Below are 22,120 nucleotides of genomic sequence, written 5' to 3' on the forward strand. Positions count from 1 at the left end.
GACCAACGACTACGATGAAGACGCTAAAAACCAATTCTACGATAGGCTGCAGTCAATCTTCGAGAAGTGCCCAACCAAGGACCTGACCATTCTGATGGGAGATTTCAATGCCAAGGTTGGAAAGGACAACACTGGATACGAAGACGTCATGGGACAACATGGACTGGGAGGAAGGAACGAAAATGGTGAGAGATTTGCAAATCTATGTGCCTTCAATAAACTGGTCATACGTGGCACCATATTCCCACACAAAAACATACACAAAGCTACTTGGATTTCACCGGATCACACTACACAGAATCAAATCGACCATGTCTGCATCAAAAAAATTCAGGAGGACGATGGAGGATGTGAGAACCAGAAGAGGAGCTGATATAGCATCCGATCACTATTTGCTGGTCGCCAAGATGAAACTAAAACTCAAGAAGCACTGGACAATGGCGCGGACAACATCACAAAAGTTTAATACGGCCTTTCTTCGAGATGCTGACAAACTCAACGAATTTAACATAGCCCTCGGCAACAGGTTCGAGGCCTTTCATGACCTACTCAATGGAGAGGGAACCACCATAGAGAGCAGCTGGAAAGGTATCAAGGAGGCAATCGTTTCAACATGTCAGGAGGTTCTGGGCCAAAAGAAGCACCATCACAAGGAATGGATCACTGTTGGTACACTGGATAAAATTGAAGCAAGGAGGAAGAAGAAGATGGCAGCAATCAATATCAGCCGAACAAGAGCGGAAAAAGCCAAGGCACAAGCCGAATACACAGAGGCAAACAAGCAAGTGAAGAGGAGCATCAGGACCGACAAACGTAAATATGTGGAAGATTTAGCGATGACGGCGGAAAAGGCTGCAAGAGAGGGAAACATGAGACAACTGTATGACACAACAAAGAAACTTGCTGGGAATTACCGTAAGCCAGAAAGACCAGTGAAAAACAAGGAAGGCAAAGTAATCACCGACACTGAAGAACAACGAAACAGGTGGGTAGAACACTTCAAGGAACTCTTGAATCGACCAGCTCCACTGAATCCACCCAACATCGAAGCAGCACCCACAGACCTCCCAATCGATGTTGGCCCACCAACAATTGAAGAGATCAACATGGCCATTAGACAAATCAAGAGTGGCAAAGCAGCGGGACCAGACAACATCCCGGCAGAGGCACTGAAAGCAAATGTAGCAGCAACTGCCAAGATACTCCACATCCTCTTCAGTAAGATTTGGGACGAAGAACAAGTACCAACAGACTGGAAAGAAGGACTTCTGATCAAGATACCAAAGAAAGGCGATCTGAGCAAGTGCGACAACCACAGGGGCATCACTCTTCTCTCAATACCAGGAAAAGTCTTCAACAGGGTATTGTTAAACAGGATGAAGGATTCCGTGGACACTCAACTTCGAGATCAACAAGCTGGATTTCGTAAGGATAGATCGTGTACAGACCAAATCGCAACTCTACCTATCATTGTGGAACAATCAATCGAATGGAATTCATCACTCTACATCAACTTCATCGACTACGAGAAGGCATTTGATAGCGTGGACAGGACGACACTATGGAAGCTTCTTCGACACTACGGCGTGCCTGAGAAGATAGTCAACATCATACGGAACTCCTATGATGGACTAAACTGCCAAATCGTCCACGGAGGACAACTCACCGACTCGTTCGAGGTAAAGACCGGTGTTAGGCAAGGTTGCTTACTCTCACCCTTTCTCTTTCTCCTGGTCATCGACTGGATTATGAAGACGTCAACGACTGGAGGAATGCACGGGATACAGTGGACAGGCAGGATGCAGCTTGACGATTTAGACTTCGCGGATGATCTGGCTCTTCTATCACAAACGCAACAACAAATGCAGGAGAAAACGACCAGTGTAGCAGCAGCCTCAGCAGCAGTAGGTCTCAATATAAACAAAGGGAAAAGCAAGACTCTCCGATACAATACAATATGCACCAATCCAATTACACTTGACGGAGAAGCTTTGGAAGATGTGGAAACCTTTACATATCTGGGCAGCATCATTGATGAACACGGTGGATCTGATGCAGATGTGAGGGCGCGGATCGGCAAAGCAAGAGCAGCATACCTACAGCTGAAAAACATCTGGAGCTCAAAACAATTGTCAACCAACACCAAGGTTAGAATTTTCAATACAAATGTCAAGACAGTTCTACTGTATGGGGCGGAGACGTGGAGAACTACGAAAGCCATTATCCAGAAGATACAAGTGTTTATTAACAGTTGTCTACGCAAGATACTTCGGGTCCGATGGCCAGATGCTATCAGCAACAAGTTACTGTGGGAGACAACAAATCAGATTCCAGAGGAGGAAGAAATCAGGAGGAAGCGCTGGAAGTGGATTGAGCTCACTTTGAGGAAATCACCCAACTGCCTCACAAGGCAAGCCCTCACTCAGAATCCTGAAGGTCAAAGGAGAAGAGGAAGACCAAAGAACACATTACGCCGAGAAATAGAGACAGACATGAGAAGAATGAACAAAGGTTGGATAGAACTAGAAAAGAAGGCCGAGGACAGAGTGGGTTGGAGAAAGCTGGTCGGCGGCCTATGCTCCATTGGGAGTAACAGGCGTAAGTAAAGTAAGTAAAGTAATGAGTCTATTGAAGCTAGACCACTATGGAAAACCTGGAAGCAATGAACGGTCGTTTCGTCCTACTGTGGAGTTCCTCAGCAGTGCGCATCCACGATCACGCCTCATGAGATTCGAACCCTGGACCCATCGGTCTAGTGGTTGCTCAATTTCGTGGATTGGTTGAAGTTAGACATTAACACCATTGGATACCGGCTCAGTGTTCTAGAGGTTAAACGCTCGCGCGCGAGACTGATAGGTCCTGGGTTCGAATCTCATGAGGTGGGATCATGGATACCTACTGCTGATGAATCCCACAATAGGACGAAACGACCGTCCATTGCTTCCAGGTTTTCCATAGTGGCCTAGCCTCAATTAACTCATGATTTCAACTATGATTTCAACATCTACAAAAAACCCCTTCTGAAAATCTTTAAATAATTAACTAATGTGTTTTGTGCAAATAGACTATTGAAAGGAGCTAAATATTTTTGGAAATCATTCAATATATAACATTACTGGTACTATTTACTATTTACTTGTCACATTTATGCTTAGAGCAATAGTCTTAATTCGTTGCATATTGATTAAATAAATAATGGAATGACTGGTTAAATCTGACTTTATAAATAAAAAGACGATTTGGTTATCAACTTAGAAAATGAAAATTTACTTATGATTTATCTTATAAATAATAGAAAAACGTAGTTTTGATGATTTTTATTACTGAATGATGATGATGAGTTTTATTTTCTCGTTTACAAGATAAATAATAAACTATGAAATTTATACTTTAATTTTTCCCTCTGATAAACAACTATAATAAGTGGAAGAAATTTATTTTCATTATAGTGATTCAAAAGAATTCTATGATAGAAAGATTTAATATAATTAGCGACTGATTACCAGGCACTTTAATAGGTAAACTCAGTAATTTGTCAGTAATTAATCAGTCACTCATTTTGAGTACAACTCTTCAGAGTTTTCGCTAACTAATATATACTCTAGTCCATATATATATAGTCCATATATACTAAATAAAATTCTAATAAGAACGATAATGCTAATGGGACTGGGTGAAAAGTTTTAGAGATATCGGAATTTTACATGTTATAGACACTTGTAATTTTGTATTTCTGGATACTGAATTTTTATTATTTGCTCTTGTCATAACTAACTAACGACTGGCAAAGAAGTAGATTTTCTGAAATTTTATTAATGACTTCTAACAAAAGGTATGGCAGACGCTAAGTAATAATATAATAGCGATGTTTGGAGTATATTGAGAATTCACTACAATCGAAAATATAAATCACTAAACTTTGACAAGTAATCCAAAAGTATGGTGCTCTACGCCAGATCTGAATGTCATTAGTTTAATCTCGTGTACATTTGTGTGTGTTCACTGTTGTGAATATGAATCTCCTTACCAGACCTTTTAATAGGTAAACCCGGTAATTTGTCAGAAATTAATCACTCACTCATTTTGAGTACGATTCTTCAGAGGTTTCGCTACCTAATATATACTCTAGTCCATACTAAATTAAGTTCTAATGAGAACGATAATGCTAACGGGACTGGCTGAAAAGCTTTAGACATTTTTATTAGAAATCTATGTTATATTAATGGAAATCACATGTACAAGTTGGATGTAAACAGTTTTCGACATAAGGACTTCATACTTAAATATGATGATGGCTTGTGGAGTTGTTTTAATTTCTCAAGTCTAATGTATACAACTCAAAAATTCATTTGTTTTCACTTGAAATGGGACTAGGAAAACATGGAACTTATCTTAAAAATTGATCTTGAAGATTCTATCGCACTGACACCTGAACGTATCAATGCCATACGTCAGTTATGGGCTGATCAAGGAATGAAAATGTGCTATGAACGTAGAAGAGAATTTCAATTGTCCGACTCATCGAAATAGTAAGTTAAAAAGATTATGGGAAATCGAACTTATGTAATATTTTTTGCAATGATTATTTAAATTTTTCTGTTGAACCGATGTTAACTGAAGATTATTAATCAGAAATATCTGAGTTCCTTAATATGATTATTACTTTTTCATCAGTAAGCAACTGTTTGAACGCAATCAAACAATAAAATGGATTGAAGTATTTGCAATGTGTATTATAATCCCAGTACTTATACAAATCAGTCATCATTTCAACGTTACCCAAATTAAACTTTTTATTTAGGAAAACAAACCTTTTCTTCTCAATCAGATGTAAATTTCTTTTTACAGAGTTCAAATAATAATCAAACATCCTAATTACATTATATTTAAATGTTATTAACTTACATGAAGTAGCATATAGTTCAACTTCCTGAATATTTAATATTGCCTAAATTTATCGAGCATTGCTGGTTACCTAGACTAATCTTTCATTTAACCACTGAGGAAGTATTTAATTATATTCATCAATCACTTGGTGATCATTAATTTCTAGTTGTCTTATCCCTATTGCTCGTTGAATGTCATCAATAAAGTTGGCAATCTAGCCACCAGGTTGTGTTGATCGACAGATTGATACACCTCATTACTGTTATGCCTTTTTTATGGATACCAACCACAACAGAACGTAAATTCGAAGCTTCCTCACAACTGCTTTTAGCTATCTTGTAGATGCATTTAGTTTGCTTTGTTAAATCATGAGATAATAGACGACATAATCTCCAGAAATTTATAAGTTAATCAATAAGTAATATCCAATACAACTGTCTAAACGGTATATAAGTTGATTATATAGATGTATATTTGTATAGTATTATATTTTACTTTGGGCAAAAATATACCATTATACTGTTAAAGCATTTAGTTATATGTAGATTATCTGCAACTAAAAGTTAACAGTTTAACGACAAATGATACGCATTAGACAATAACCCAAATAACTCATCAATTCCAAGGTGCCCAGTTATTGAGGTTTATTTATTGATAGTTACTTGTGTCTATTTTGAAAAACAACATTACAGAGGGTTAATTGATCAGATCAGAATATTGATATGCCCAGTCAAGATTAAAAATACAAGAACAAAATATTTGGCGAAAACGTTTTCTACGTAATTTCCCGTTTTCTATTTACAGATAAAAAATAGACTTGGTTATGTTGATTTAAATCATAACACCTTGTTTGCAAAAACGAGAGTAAGCAAAACAGGCTTCGATTAAGTGGCCATTTACAGAAAAAGACCTATTCAAGATAATTTACAAAAAGTTCAAATATTAGACTTTATAATATCCAAATTCTTTACGAAAAATGACTAATTTCTTAAATCGTCATTAGAATGAAACAAATCTTGAAAATATCTTGATGTTACAACCCTCTGCAAAGCTTGTAATAATATTAGTTGGGTAGATTGTTCAGAGCTGAGATAAGTTTTTCAAGGCAAAACAAAAAAATCATTGGTGTATCAAATCCAACAAAAATATATCTTCTTACTTTAATGAAAAATGAAATTACATTAACTAGATATCAATAAAAATAGACCATTGATAACTATGTAGATAGAAAATATTTCAAAAGTCACATCATAACTTCGGAAACTTATTCACATTTTCATCTTAAAAGTTAATTAAATGAGTTAACTAGACAGAATGTGCTTTCTAACTTCATCTTTCCATTAATTGGCTTTGATTCAGGTATACATAACATGATACATTATCCATCATGGATAAATACTGACATACCTTCTGCTGGGAATGAAAAATGAATTGCTTTTAAAGCTTATGATGATGATTTCACCCAGCATTGTGATGGAAGCTTCTCGACAAATACATATATTCCAGGGAGAATTAGAAGTTTCGAAGATCTGTTTGTTTGTTAGGAATGAGCGTAAAATAAAATATTTGTTTGATCCTCTTGGTATTTTAAAAGTTTCTTACGATGTTGATGAATTGTGATTCGGATACTAGGATACATGGAGAAATTTTCTTAAATGATCAGTCTTATTCAATATAGCAGAAATATTTAGTTTTAGTTCTAAATATTCAATGTTCTTATCAGAAAACATTTTTAAACAAAGCGAAAAAAATCAAATTAATATAACATATTAGAAAGGAACAGTAAAATTACAATAACACATGACCCATCAGAAAAAATAGCCATCATAAAAATTCCAATGATCAGTCATTGAAAATATTCAAGTAGCTTTTTATACTTCCTTTTAGCTATTTGAATAATTTTGACAGAATAGCTGATCCAGATTACTTGCCAAGTCTACAAGATATTTTACGTGTACGTGTACCAACAACTGGTATTGTTGAATATCCATTCAACTTGGATTCAACTGTTTTCAGGTTAGTCTCTAAGTTGTTGAAATGTTGAAAAGAAAGTATTGACAGAAAATAATAATAATGAGTGGACTGAAGGCTTTGAGACATCACATAGTGAAAAAAGCACTTCTATGGTATAACAACAGGATCCGAACAATGTAACAAATTAAAACAAGTAATCTGAAGTTACACTTTTCTAATAACATGTGTAGTAGCTAGAATGATCTAATAGTCCTTTGTTACCAATCAAAAAAGCTTGATTTCTATCCTTAAAATAAATAAATCCTCGTACCGACTATGTTTCTTCAATTTACAGTGATGATGTATAGATTAAGTTATTCCTAATAAATTCTCAAATTCTTCTGCTAACTGTTAGTTATTTTCAGAAGGGGTTTTGTGGAGATTTAGTATTTCCATAGTTGCAAGCGTAAGTGGCGCGAGAGTGGTAGGCCCTGGGTTCGAATCCCATGAGGCGAGGTCGTGGATGCGCACTGCTGAGGAGTCCCACAATAGGACGAAACGACCGTCAAGTGCTTCCAGGTTTTTCTTGATGGTCTAGCTTCAATTGACTCACGCTTGCAACTATGTTAGTTATTTGCCAAACAGAATACAAAGAAACTACAATGATAAAATTTGGATTACAATTACGCACATAATTTCGTTAGATAAGCAAATCCTCTAACGTTCCAACGAATAATATGAATACTGTTTCACAAATTATCACTACTTTTGTATTTAAAAGGAGATGGGATTACAAACACCATCACAGGTTTTGACAATATTTGTATCTTATGATATTACAAATGCTATTGCTGATTCTAGTACTATATCAAGTGCTGTTATTCTCACTACTTTTTATGATGATTTAACCTTTTGAAAAAAAAGTGTGTGGTATCTCAGCCAAATAATTTGAAGGCTAATTTTTCTGAAAGTAAATGAATTTACTCTTATATATCAAAAGAAATTTTTATATCGAATGAAAGAATAATAATTGCTTACCATACTGTTAATACATTCTGAATTTTTAACTGTATAGAACATTATAAAATCGATTAACCGCTGAGTAGTGACCTATATCATATTTATTTAGTCTTTAGTGCTGATCGGATTATCTTATCTTTAAAATCATAATAAAGGATTGTAGATGTGGGCGGTCAAAGATCAGAACGAAGAAAATGGATTCATTCGTTTGAAAGTGTAACTTCTATTATATTTTTAAGTGCATTAAATGAATATGATCAAGTTCTTGTAGAAAATGAAAATGAGGTAATTTATTTTGTAAAAAGTTTAAAATATTTTGCAAAATTTTTAAAATATTTTTTTATTTATGAAAGTGAGAAAGTCATCTCAAAGCTAGTTGCTACTTAATCATTATAGGAATAGACCTGTATGTTTTATTATAGAATCCAAACTTCATTCATTTCAAGAAATGTTTTAGGCATTGTTAATGTAATTCATTCAGTAAACGTCTATCTGAGAAGTAAATACACATACAAGTTGAAAAAGGTGGATTTAAGTACTGCATATGTGCTTATTTTCATTTGAAATTCATATTATAAACAATACATAACTATGAAAATTGTGTTTGAATAATTTTCGTTATTGACATCCAAATAATTCTTATGTTTCCTCCAGTAATCTGATCTGAACTTTTTCAAGGGAAATGTAATCGATCATTCAAATATAATTTTTACATTTAATTTCCTCTTTATACTCGGTATCCAGTTTCTAACAAACTATTCTTTCAAATTCCAATAACTATTCATATAATATACATAACTGTATTCAGTAATGTAATGGTAATTCACTGCAAAAAATCAAGCGCCATTGAAATAATCTGAAAACGAAACGATAAGCAGTGGTTATACTGACCATTAAGTAATCAAAATGTCTACACTTTAGATCTGTTTCACATTGAGAAGTTCTGAATTGTTAAAATGTGTTTAATACTAAATAACGTAGTCTGGTTATCACAAGTAATTTTTGACTCAATAGAATTTGAAATTAAATTCCGAAAGTTTTTAAATTAAAACACGTATTCTATTGTATTCATGACATAATTTGTATATATAGCACTTTTCGGAGTAGTAAATGATAAACACTTATTAAATGACATCAAATGCTTATCACCATTAAAGTTATTTACGAAACTGTACACCAACTTAAAGAAAGAAATCAGAAAAAAGCGCTGGAAGTGGATTGGGCTCACTTTGAGGAAATCACCCAACTGCCTCACAAGGCAAGCCCTCACTCGGAATCCTGAAGGTCAAAGGAGAAGAGGAAGACCAAAGAACACATCACGCCAAGAAATGGAGACAGACATGAGAAGAATGAAAAAAATTGGATAGAACTAGAAAGGAAGGCCCAGGACAGAGTGGGCTGGAGAATGCTGGTCGGTGGTCTATGCTCCATTGGGAGTTACAGGCGTAAGTAAGTAACACTAACTTAAACAAAAGAGAACATGAAAAGACTCCGAACTTATTATCCCTCAAAAATATTTTCTAGTTGTTAATTTCCCTGTAATAATTTTCATGTAATATGTATTTGACAGTCATCACTATTATCTTAATAACTAGTAATTTTACAAATGTAATGACCAACCAATGGGATAATTGTCAATTTAGAAATCATTTGACAGAATGTCTATGTGAAATAAATTAAAATGAATAATGTGTCTATATTTTTCCTAATCTGTACTGGATTTATTATGCTATGGTGCTCACTTTAATTTTAACTACTGTGTACTTTTTTGTTGAATTATGAATTCAATTTTAAAGCCTAAGCATTGAGTTTACTGATAAAACTGAATACTGAACTTTTAGTAAAGTCTACTATACAAACGATATGAAAGTACACAACTGTACTCAAACTATCATGTTGCAACCTAGAGTACTCTATAACATTAAAATCAATGAGTTTAGGCATTGATATGATTTTAATAATGAAAAGTTTTTCCAAATTTATTGCATGAAACATGTCATCTTATTAGGCTAGGTAGTATCATTATGAAAAATAGCTTCTGTACTGTGTTATTATTTAAGGAACAGCTAAATCTATTTTGGTTTATCACCTAGAGTTGTCAAGTAAGAATCTCATTTTTTTTTAAAAAAACTTTGTTTTTGACTAATAATATTAGATTATTTTATATTTCATTTACTGTTTGAATTTTGATTGTTTTTTCAAAATACCCACTCAGTAACTACAGTTAAACTAACTATTTCATTAATCAATCTTCGTTTCGGCCGTAAAGTACTACATTACCTTAGCTAATGAAAAATGATTAATGATAAAAATCAAACTTTTAAGGTATCCATTAAATTTTTCTTTTCTATTGAATCGAAAACTTCATCTATCGTCATTTATATTCGGTGATAAAAGCAGTAAAGGACTATTGATATGAGCTCATAAGACGTTTCTTGTCTTAATATCCTATACTTAGGATTAATATAAGAATATTCGATATGTTATTGTAAGTCTAAGAATAAAGATTCGTTAATAATACTTGTTTATTATATATTTTTAAGTGTCAAGGAGTTTTCACTGACCAAGATAAGAACCCATTTTCACTTAAAAACGGTGATAGTATATTTAGTGTACTTCAATTGTTCTGTTGCTAGTTAAAGTTTGATAACAATAAAGTTTTGGAGTTCTTAAATGATCATCTTTTGTCTTAACCTTAAAATATTTCAAATCGATGTATAAAATAAATTTTAAAATTTGTATAAAAATCTCTGTGAAGAGTATGTCTATCACTTAGATTACTGTTAAGTTATTCGACTCATGTTTTTAACCCCCCCCCCCCAATTTACACTGTAAGAAAGTGTACTTTATGAGAATCAAGGAGTACTTATCTTGTTCACGCCATTTGCAACAATCATCAAATTGATTTCAAAAATATCAAAATACCACAAAAAGGTTTTTTCAATTACAAAGGAGATTAGCTGAAGCGTTCCATATAATGCTTAATCCCACTGCTCTCAATAGAAAGGATGGCCTTACCATACATCCTGACTGGACTATCTATCCTAGTCACCTAGTCTGATATTATTTACAATTTCACACCATTACATTACAAATTAAACTCTATCCTTTTGTCATTATAAAGGTCACACATTTTTCATTATTAACAGTGCACACATACACACAAAATTACATACATGTCGCTTATGAATCACCTTGACCGAAATGAAATGACATGACATTGAGTTATTCAGACCTGTATTTTGATTGATCACCTAATATTCATGTTGTTCCGTTGTACTATTTAAACTTGGATTAATGTTAATTTGGTTATTTATTCTCTGAAGAAATGGCTTACACTGAGTCACGAAACGTCAGAAAATCTAATTTTTCTACTCATCGGGATATTACAAATATATTATTTATTTATCATCTTGTCTATATTCTATATTAAGGACCTTGAATCCTAGTATTATTAACGTTTTATAATAAGATTTTTCGTTACAAGCAATATGATTAAAATTTCCTCGTGAAATTGTTTCATATCTTACAGAGCCTTTGACATTTAACATAGAAATTTTCGTGCAAATTGTGTTTCAAGTAAAAAAAGACTTATAAATTTGGTTATAATATCATCTGATGTAAAACATGCAACTTCATACATTTACTTTTTTTAATCAACTATCATAAAGAACATTATTTAGAGGAAGAAGTGAATCCATTTCTTTTAAATTTTTTCATATCTTCATCATAGATAGACAGTTATGATTTATATATTAAGGAATATCTTTAAGGCTATATCTTTTTAATATCACATGTTAAATTTGTACAATTAGTGTTGTATTTATTCAATATACACAGTAAGGTATTGAAAAATAGATTGATATTACGTCAGTAAGAAGAAGTTCGAAAATTCCAACCATCGGAAAGGTTACCTATTGATATAAAGAGTAATGAAAACAGAAAACAGTGAAAATAATGTATACATGAAAAGTTTGAATGCTAATTGCTCACTAAACCAAAAAGAGGATGGAAAAGAAACAAATAGGTGATAGCACCAGTTGAACAAGTAGAAAATATTCTAAGCTTGGAATAGATTAAGATCATGGTGAAACAAAGAACCGGGCTTGTTGGTCTTAGATACAGAGTCATGACTTGGTAAATTGTCAAAAGCTATTTTGTGCATTCATTTCTGATCCACAATCCATTATATGCCGAAGTGTTTGAACTTTTATTTTAAAATCTTCAAATATATTTCTGGTTGTGCTATGTAACCAAAATCGATTAGATGTTCAAGAATTAACCTGTTAAGTAAGTTGCATTCTGCTTTGGATATAAAGATTACATTAAAATTAGGATACTACGTACACTCAATGAAATCTGTTTCACAAAGGAAAGTAAACTGGTTGGTACAAAACAACTGAACCCACCATAACATTTTATCTTTGACATATCGGTATGATATATATTCTTTCCCAGAAATTTTAAAAGTCAATCTTAAAAATGATTACCGCATTACGTGATGTTTAATCCATGATACTAAATAAAGTCCTAGAACATAAAGTACACATAAAGTAAATAACATTCAACTAAATTCTATCTAAAGATAAACAAAAGGATTGTATTCTAAATGAAAAAGATTAGACAGAATTAATCATGTTTAAATTTCTTATAAACGAAAGAGTCTGTAAGGTAAATGACATTTTCTTGTTGAATATGCAATGTTCATGAAACTTATCAGCCAACATTAGTTTTAGTAACTCTTTCAATCGTTCCATTTGTTGAATAAAAAGCAAGTTTTTGATACATATAGTACATAAATACCTATAATATCTATTAGTTTGTCCACCAAAATATTTTGTACCACTGTTGAAATCGTTCCTTGTTAAGAATATCTTGAAACAATTGCATGTAAAACTTGTTGAGAACTTCTTTCAATAAATATTTAACTATTCAAGATGATTAGGAGTATTTGAATTATTGTACGAATTAGAAATTCCAGAAACAATGCAATATAACCAAGAAGAACTATATGAGCACGAACCAACGTATTGTATTTGGAATTCGAAATCAAGCACTCATCAAGTACAAAGGAATCATTAGTTCATACAAACGCCACATTATTTTAATCTCAAATAAAAATTAAATGTTAGTTAGAACACAGATTTATTTATTTATAACTTTGATATTGAAGTTTATGCACTTTACGTCGGTATTTTAAGTGTGTATCATCATCTGATTATTAATGAACGGTTATTAAAAATGATTAAATGGTCAGTTAACAATATAAATCGTAAAACTTGTCGACTGACAAACATAGAATAGAAATTGATGTGGAGGTGAAAACTTTATGTATAGAAGTACGGTTCACTTTATTTGTGACTGATTTAGGTACTTTTTATTCAGTGGACGAATAAACTGTCATATTTTTATAGACAGAATGTTCGTGAAGGTTTGGTCAGATTAAAGATAGTTTGATTTTCAACAGTGCGTAACCATAATCCAACTCAGACATAAACTACAGATCATACGACGAGTATAATATTTTCATATTTCTGAGTCAAAATCCAGTAGCTCACATTTACAACTCCAGTCAATTGGTAGTGTACCCTTCTTTATTAGTGAATGACTGACTCACTCCTAACATGTATAGTCTTCAGAAGTTGTAATTTCTTTTGATCAAATGAGCAATGATTGTCTGAAGCTAAGCATTTAAAAATAATTATACGAAACTAACTAATAAAACTTGTCCAGAATGGCATAAATTTTAGATTGAAAAAATATTAACCTGAAATAATTCAGAAAGAAGTGTAAAGTTCTTTTTTGTTAAATATCGACTAATAATTAGTTTTTTGTTAAAATTCTAGGCACTGAATTTAATTTATGCAATTCCAAGAAATGTGAATAATTTAGCCTTCCAAAATTATATAATACCAAATAGTGATTTCTCGTACCATAAAATCTAAATGTGTTTGTATATACATGCTTGAAATTGTAGCCTGAAATGGAAGTTCTCACCTATATTTTTTAACGAATGATTCTAAATAATTATCAGAGGGGGTTTACTGGAAATTTTAGTAATTTTATAGTTGGATTCATGAGTCAACCATGAAAACCTGAAAGCAATGGACGACCGTTTCGTCCTATTGTGAGATTCCACAGCAGTGCGCAACCTTGATGCCGCCTCACGATATTCGAACCCGAGACCTACCAGTCTCGCGCGCGAGTGCATAAACTCTAGACCACCAAGCCGGCATCCAATGGTGTTAATGTCTAATTTCAACCGATCCACTAAATCGAGCGACACATCCACCATTGTCTTCAGTGAGTTATTATCTCACAACAAACCCATAATAGGATGAAAAAGCCGTCCATTGCTTCCAGGTTTTCCATAGTGGTCTAGCTTCAATTGACTCATGATCTCAACTATTAAAATCTGTGATAATTGAATAATTTATTTAACTGCTCTATACAAGTAGATGATTTTTAGTGTAAACCTTGAATCAGAAGATAAAATGAGTGAACTGTATTAAAAATGAATCTTAGCTTTGAAAATTCTTTACTGTATAAGAAAAAGTTTATTTCGAACTATTTTGAATGACTAGATGTTAGCAATATGGTTTAGGTATTGCTGAGATTTTATGTTCCTTCAAACAAATGATTTGATTCTTTGAGATAACGATGGTAATCATCATAAATGGTAAGAGTTTTCTCTTAATAATAGTTGAAAATAAAATGTTATAAAATATTATATTACTGAGGGTGAATTGCTTGAACTGGAACGGAAAGAGTGTGCATTTTCATCCATAAAATTTTTCGATAGTATATGACTGTGATAAGTCTTTTCTAAAAGTTAATTACTTTTCATTACTTTCAAAATGAGGGTTTTTGGAAATTTTAGTAATTCTTAGCAGTTGAATTCATGAGTCTATTTAAGCTAGATCACTATTGAAAACCTAAAAGTACTGGACGTTCGTTTCGTCCTAGTATGGGGCTCCTCAGCAATGCACATTGTTCGCATGAAAGACTGAAGGTTCGTGGTCTAATCTTCAGTATGATGGTCGCGGTTTGATACTGATGAGGAGTTTCCTATTAGGGCGAAACAGCTGTTCAGGTTTTCAGTGGTTTAGTAACGTATATAGATTCGTAATTTAAATAAGTTGCTTTTTTCAAACATTGAGAAATGGGTTTCTGTTTTTTATATGTAAAGAGTAAAATTAGTGAATAATAGATTGTAATAAACTTCTTAAATTCTATTTTTAATTCTCTTAATATTTAAAAGAGGTAGAAATAATCTAAATTCAACTAGGACAAATGTTTAATCGTTCTTTGTTTATAGTTTTAAGTAAACTAACGTCAGTCAATGACACAGATTATATATTTGAATGAATTTTCGCATAAATTCACATGATGTGATTATTTAGAAATCATTCAGTAAATTATATGGAATTGTTTATTATATAGTGAATAATTTAAATGTTGTTACTGTTATACTGTTTCAATTATTGTACTCGTTTTTTTGTTTACTAATAAACTGTAAGTACTATCGATCTTGTAGGAAATATGATTTTCTGGTGAACGAATTTCAACTACATATATTCAACACTACTATATTGTGAGAATTTTAAGGCCATTCATGTTCATTAATTAGTGAATTAATAGTTTCATACTTATCAGCAAAGATGGATAGTGGCTAGCAGTGGAATCCAGGACGCAAGTTTCTTCCTATTTGGGACTCGTCAGCTGAATATACTTGCATCTCAGGGTTGATGTTCACATATGCTAACAAGAGACTGACAAAGTGCAGTCCGAAATAACAGTGGGAAGATACAAGTAAACTACAACTGAATACAACTGCACCCCATTGCACAAGCAGGTGGCTATCAGGACTCAGTAACTAAGTGGATAACGCGATGGCGTTTGAAGCGAACGGTACTGGGTTCGATTCCCAGAGTGAACATCAACTCTGAGATGCAGGTATATCCAGCTGACGAGTTCCACACGGGACGAAACGCGCGCCCTGCATTCCACTATCCATCTTTGCCTATAAAGCTTGTGAATTAAGGCAACATCGAGGTAATACGCACAGTATGCACATATGCCAACAAGAGACTGACCAAGTGCAGTCCAAAATAACAGTGGGAAGATACAAGTAAACAACAACAAGTGAATATAAGTTTCATATTTAGTTTCATTTTGCAAAATTAATTTATGATTGAAATGTTAAAACAAAATTGCACTTTACCGTTTATGAAAATATATTTAATTGAAATCTTTATACAAGAGATAAGACTTAATCGAAACCATTTACAGACACTTTGGTTGTGGTAGTTTAGATTATTTCATATTATCCAGTTTACTTGAATTTCAGAATAATTACGAATCATGTTTTCGTAATAGTTCCGTATAAGACGATAATAATATATGATATTATGGTCAAGTAACGTAATTCTGCAACTCAATTGAAAATGAAACCCGGTAAGTGTCTTAATCTTACAACCTGGTAATCGTAAACTCAATTCACGATTCAAAATTCAGTGACTGTTACTCGTATAGGACGATTCACATTTCTCTTGACTTAGAGTTGATTTAGCTTTGTCTTTATGTGGTTCACTAATATAATATACTAGTATCATTTACCATCCCTTTGTTAAATTCGAAATACATGTGATAATAATATTTACAACTCTTTACATGATTGTGAAAGGAAGTTTATAAGTATCATACAGCCTTGATAAGATTTTAATCTCTCAGTCACTAGATCGTATTACATTTTTGTGACACAGTTTTTGATAACTTATATTCATTTCAGCTTTAGTTAAGTTTCCATATTGTTCTTCCAAATAAAGTACTCAAAATCAATTCTTTACTATGTCTGCTCATCAACCAATTTTCAAGTGTTATTTTATTAGTTTAGTTTAAACATTAATAAATTAATCAATGGTACCGGTTTATATTCTCACATCTGACTACAACACCATAAAAATATATATAAACTATAAAGTATAAATTTAGCTGAGGAATCTCTTTTCTTCTAAATGCTAATAAGGCAATTTTCATGTTTGCATAAACTTTAGGAAAACATTTAAACAGATATTTGTAACTTTCTCGCCGCTCTTGTCTAATCATATGAATACATATTATTGTAGCATATGAAAAGTACAATAGATAAAAAAATGCAAGTAATTGATAGGTGAATTAACATTATTGTTCCGGTATGGGAAATAAACAGTAGATGCATATGACAAGTTCTACAGAATCAATAAAAGCTTTATATCAGCCAATCAGGTTAAAATTTTACGACTCCATCGATCAGTTATATGGACAAACAGTTTGATTGTGTTGCCTATAAACAGGCGAAAGAATGCAACTACAAAAAAGCGTGTATAGTTTTTCAACTTAAGACTAAAAAAGATAGTTCCCAGCTCATATTTAAATCATGTCATATATCATAAGCTTTGAAAAAAATTACACTATTCTAGTAAATTCAAAAAAGAAGTTACATATTTGAATAAAATATCTTTATCATTTTATTAGTTAAGCCAAATCTTTACAAACATTTAGGTAAACAATAATTAATAGGAAAAACTATTCTTGATTAACATTCCAAGATATCTGCAGGCAAATTTACTGGTTAATACAAATGACAATGATCGACCTGACCATGTTAATTGGAAAGGAGATAAAAGAAGTTAAAAATATAAACGTAATAGAAGTTAGAAGGAAACGTTATCATGAAAATTTTCATTTTATAAGTTGGGATGAGTCCATTAAGCTTTAATTTAAACGAATGCCGAACTATTCCAATAACTTTGTAGTGTATTATGTATCCTTAAAACTGTTGGGGAACATTTATAACCGCAGGTTGATGCTCATTCTGTGTTCTCTAACCTGAATGATATGATTCTGAAGCTATAATTGCTTAATTTATGCAGAAGTGAGATTTCCGTGTTTGTTTCACAAATTCTATATCAGCTCATTTTAATGATCATTTTAATATTTGTATTACCTTTTTAATAACATACCGTTACCCACTAAAACATTTGTCTTTTTCAAATGGCAATGAAAAGACAATGTGATTGCTTCTCTTCGTTTATTGATCATGACGAGCTAAAAGGGTGGGAAATTCGAATCTATCATTTTAAAAACATTTAGAAATTGTGTTTTAAAATACTAACTAAAAACTCATATTTTCATTCTCACAGATGGTGCAAGATAACAAAATAGTCAATAAATACTACTATCTCAAGAAATATTTTAAGCTAAAGAGAAATAGTCATAGATTTCAGACAAAGATCTTTATTTCACTATGTTTAAAATTTTATTTATTGCCTGTTAGTGATAGCTGATACTTTACTAACCATAGTCTAGTATCCAAGGTAAGCCTATTTTATGTTTTATCAAATAATGTTTAAACATCTTTTCAGTATGTAAGCACCATAGGAAGACTTGTCCATTCATCTACACATCCTCAAGGTCTTGTATGTAACTGGTGTAATCACATGGGTAGAGACGTTTACGTTTGACTGATTGTCTTTTGCTGAAATGGTATATCAGTCTATGAGAAAGTTTATCTGAGTTAGCGGAGCATGTTTAACACATTCTAAACCATTAAAAACTTTAGATTCGAATGGCATTAGATGTGTAACTAAGATAGGACGAATTTTGTAATGGTAGAGTTCGAGCATGACCACTGGCTAGGTTTCAAATTGTTTTCACATCACCCCTCATTTCCAGTCTAGTTGACCTTTTATTTTTACATATAAATGTTCTTAACAAGTATATGTATGATCAGATTGTTCGAAATGTATTGCGCTAATATGTCACATAGTTCTGATACTCTTCGTCTTCCTACTACTCTATCAAAATTTATCAAAGGAACTAATTGCCTTAAACCAATCGTTCATCCGAAATTCTGATTGTCCGAAGAATGAGATTAAAAAGAGATCAATCTTTGCATTTATAACATGATATACGTCCTTTAATAGTTTCCCAGCTACATTCACTGTTTATCCTTCTTAGTTATGAAAGAAGATCATTTAGATAATTATACATAATCTTCATACTGTCTACTTTGCTTTTCATCATTACACTTCTCTTGTTCTTCGAAACTGTTTTCCTCATTATGAACTATAATGATTTTGGGTGACGCATTAATGTGTATGCATCTCTGCGATTTCAGTGAATCAATTGAGAGAAATTATAAATAATTTATGGTACTGAATTGTTTATATTTACGTGTTGTTTTCAGTTAAATGGTGTATATCAACAGATAACTGACTGTTCTAGCTTTCACTCACCATTCTATTCGTGATAAGTGCGCAGAGTAAGAAAGAAATAGGTTACTTTCATTGACATTTAAAGCCCTCCCCTTATTCCCAAGCCTTTAACAAAAAATTACATATATATATATACGAATTACATGAAAATTTGTTACTATCATTGTGGAAAATTTTTACACATAGCAAACCTTATTATGTGCATAAGAGTGACTTGCTTATTGGATTGCTATACAATATTATAATTATCTTACGCATCATTATTACTATGCCGGATGTAATTTAGTAACAAATGTTTGGTACACATTGAATGTAAGGAATTAACAGTTTGGTGACTTGGTAAAAAGGTTTTGTGGGGATCTTATTTATAATTTGGAGATAAATTTTTCTCACAAACTGATGTCAAATTGAGAACTAATGCATATAAAACACATTGGAGAGCTCTTTCCTCCTAGTTTAAAATTCCTAATTAAAGCCGTTTTAACATATTCTGTATAATACGGATAAATATCATGTTTTAGTATACAATGATAAATTCACCCATTTTATTATGTATTTGTTAAAGGGTAAACTGATTATTGTAGAGAACAAGAAAACAGCCCTTAACCACTTCAGTATTTACTTCCTGATAGCCACTGATTATTTTGAAATTAAAACGGTACTTTTGTCAAAAATATCAGCTATTGTGATTCACAAATGAATCACAATTAACGTAGGACTACTTTTTAGCTTGTGATTTAACAGTTTATGATGTAATTCCTTTACTGTATTGTGAGAAGAAGCTTCAAAATCTCTTACAGAGCATTAGTTCCCTTAAAATTACGTGTGCACCTTGTTAACAAATGTAAACTAACATAAAACCTAGGTTTAGCATATCTTGTCGACAAACTGAAAATTACTTTAATCACTGTGTTCATTGATATACCTTTACTTACTTACGCCTGTTACTCCCAATGGAACATAGGCCGTCGACCAGCATTCCCCAACCCACTCTGTCCTGGGCCTTCCTTCCTACTACTATCCATTTGCTGTTCATTCTTCTCATGTCTGCTTTCATTTGTCGGTGTAATATGTTCTTTGGTCTTCCTCTTCCCCTTTAGCCTTCCAAGTGAGTGCTCGCCTTGTGACGCAGTTGGCTGCTTTCCTCAATGTGTGTCCTATCCACTTCCAGCGCTTTTTCCTGATTTCTTCCTCCACTGGAATCTGGTTTGTTGTCTCCCACAGTAACTTGTTGCTGATAGTGTCTGGCCAACGGGTCCGAAGAATATTGCACAGACAACTGTTAATAAACACTTGTATCTTCTGGATTATGGATTTCGTAGTTCTCCAGGTTCCCGCCCCATACAGTAGAACTGCTTTGACATTCGTATTAAAAATTCTGATCTTGGTGTTGGTTGACAATTTTTTTTAGTTCCAGATGTTCTTCAGTTGTAAATACGCTGCTCTTACTTTGCCGATTTGCTCCTTCACATCTGCATCAGATCCACCGTGTTCATCGATGATGCTGCCCAGATATGTATAGGTTTTCACATCCTTCAAAGCTTCTCCGATTCGATTGGTGCATGTTGTATTGTATCGGAGAATCCTGCTTTTCTCTTTGTGTATATTGAGACTTACTGCTGCTGGGGCTGCTGCTACATTGGTCGTCTTCTCCTGCATTTGTTGTTGAGTGTGTGATAGAAGAGATAGATCATCTGAGAAGTCTAAATCGTCCAGCTGCATCCTAGCTGTTTATTGTATCCCGTGCTTTCTTCCAGATGTTGATATCTTCATAATCCAGTCGATCACCAGGAGAAAGAGAAAGGGTGAGAGTAAGCAATCTTACCTGACACCGGTCTTTACCTCGAACGGGTTTGTCAACTGCCCTCCATGCACGATTTTGCAGTTTAATTCGTCATAAGAATTCCGTATGATGTGGAGCTGGTCGATTCAAGAGTTCTTTGAAGTGTTATACCCACCTGTTCCGTTGTTCTTCACTGTTGGCGATTACCTTGCCTTCCTTGCTATTCACTGGTCGTTTTGGTTTACGGTAATCTCCAGCGAGTTTATTTGTTGTGTCATACAGTTGTCTCATGTTTCCCTCTCTTGCAGCCTTTTACGCCGTCATTGCTGAATCTCCCACATATTTACGTTTGTCGGTTCTGATGCTCCTCTTCACTTGCTTGTTTACTTCTGTGTATTCGGCTTGTGCCTTGAGTTTTTCTTCTCTTGTTCGGCTGATATTGATTGCTGACTTCTTCTTCCTCCTTTCTCCAATCTTATCCAGTGTATCAACAGTGATTCATTCCTTGTGGCGATGATTTTTGTGACCCAGAACCTCACGGCATGTTGAAGTAATTGCCTCTTTTATCTCTTTCCAGTTGCTCTCCATAGTGGTTCCCTCTCCACTGACTAGATTATGAAAGGCTTCTAACCTGTTGCTGAGGTCTATCTTGAATTCATTGAGTCTGTCAGTATCTCGAAGAAAGGCCGTATTGAAATTTTTTGATGTTGTCCGCCCCGTTGTCCAGTGCTTCTTGAGTTTCAGTTTCATCTTGGTGACCAGCAAGTGATGATCCGAGGTTATATCAGCTCCCCTCTTGGTTCTCACGTCCTCTAACATCCTTCTGAACTTTGTATCGATGCAGATATGGTCGATTTGATTCTGTGTAGTGTGATCCAGTGAAATCCATGTGGCTTCGTGTATACATTTATGTGGGAATATGGTGCAGCCTATGACCAGTTTATTGAAGGCACATAGATTTGCACATCTCTCACCATTTTTGTTCCTGCAGCCTATCGTAGAATAGATCTTTAACGTCTTCGTTGTAGTTGTCAGTAGGAGCATAGCATTGGATGACGTTCATTGTAATGCCCTCTCTCTTTGTTTTGAAGGAGGCTTTGATGATCCTTGGTCCATGAGATTCCCATCCTATAAATGCTTTTTGTGCTTGTTTGGACAACATTAATGCAACTCCTTATGTATTTGGGGCATTTTCTTCTTCATGGCCGGAGTATAACAG

General features: G+C 33.4%; 1 protein-coding gene across 1 annotated transcript in view; it reads left to right on the top strand.

Moving 5' to 3' along the window:
- The window catches only part of Smp_132750 (GTP-binding protein (q) alpha-11 subunit, gna11,putative), a gene marked incomplete at both ends in the record, with an annotated part of 39,351 nt that overhangs the window by 2,911 nt on the left and 14,320 nt on the right, over window positions 1–22,120 (top strand). Inside the window, 3 exons of the mRNA XM_018791968.1 lie at window positions 4,375–4,529; window positions 6,775–6,903; window positions 8,016–8,121. Of these exons, the coding sequence (XP_018644875.1) occupies window positions 4,375–4,529; window positions 6,775–6,903; window positions 8,016–8,121 (390 nt within the window). The remainder of the gene's footprint in view (window positions 1–4,374; window positions 4,530–6,774; window positions 6,904–8,015; window positions 8,122–22,120) is intronic.

The sequence above is a fragment of the Schistosoma mansoni genome, assembly GCF_000237925.1.
Source record: "Schistosoma mansoni, WGS project CABG00000000 data, chromosome 1 unplaced supercontig 0010, strain Puerto Rico, whole genome shotgun sequence".
Lineage (NCBI taxonomy): Eukaryota > Metazoa > Platyhelminthes > Trematoda > Strigeidida > Schistosomatidae > Schistosoma > Schistosoma mansoni.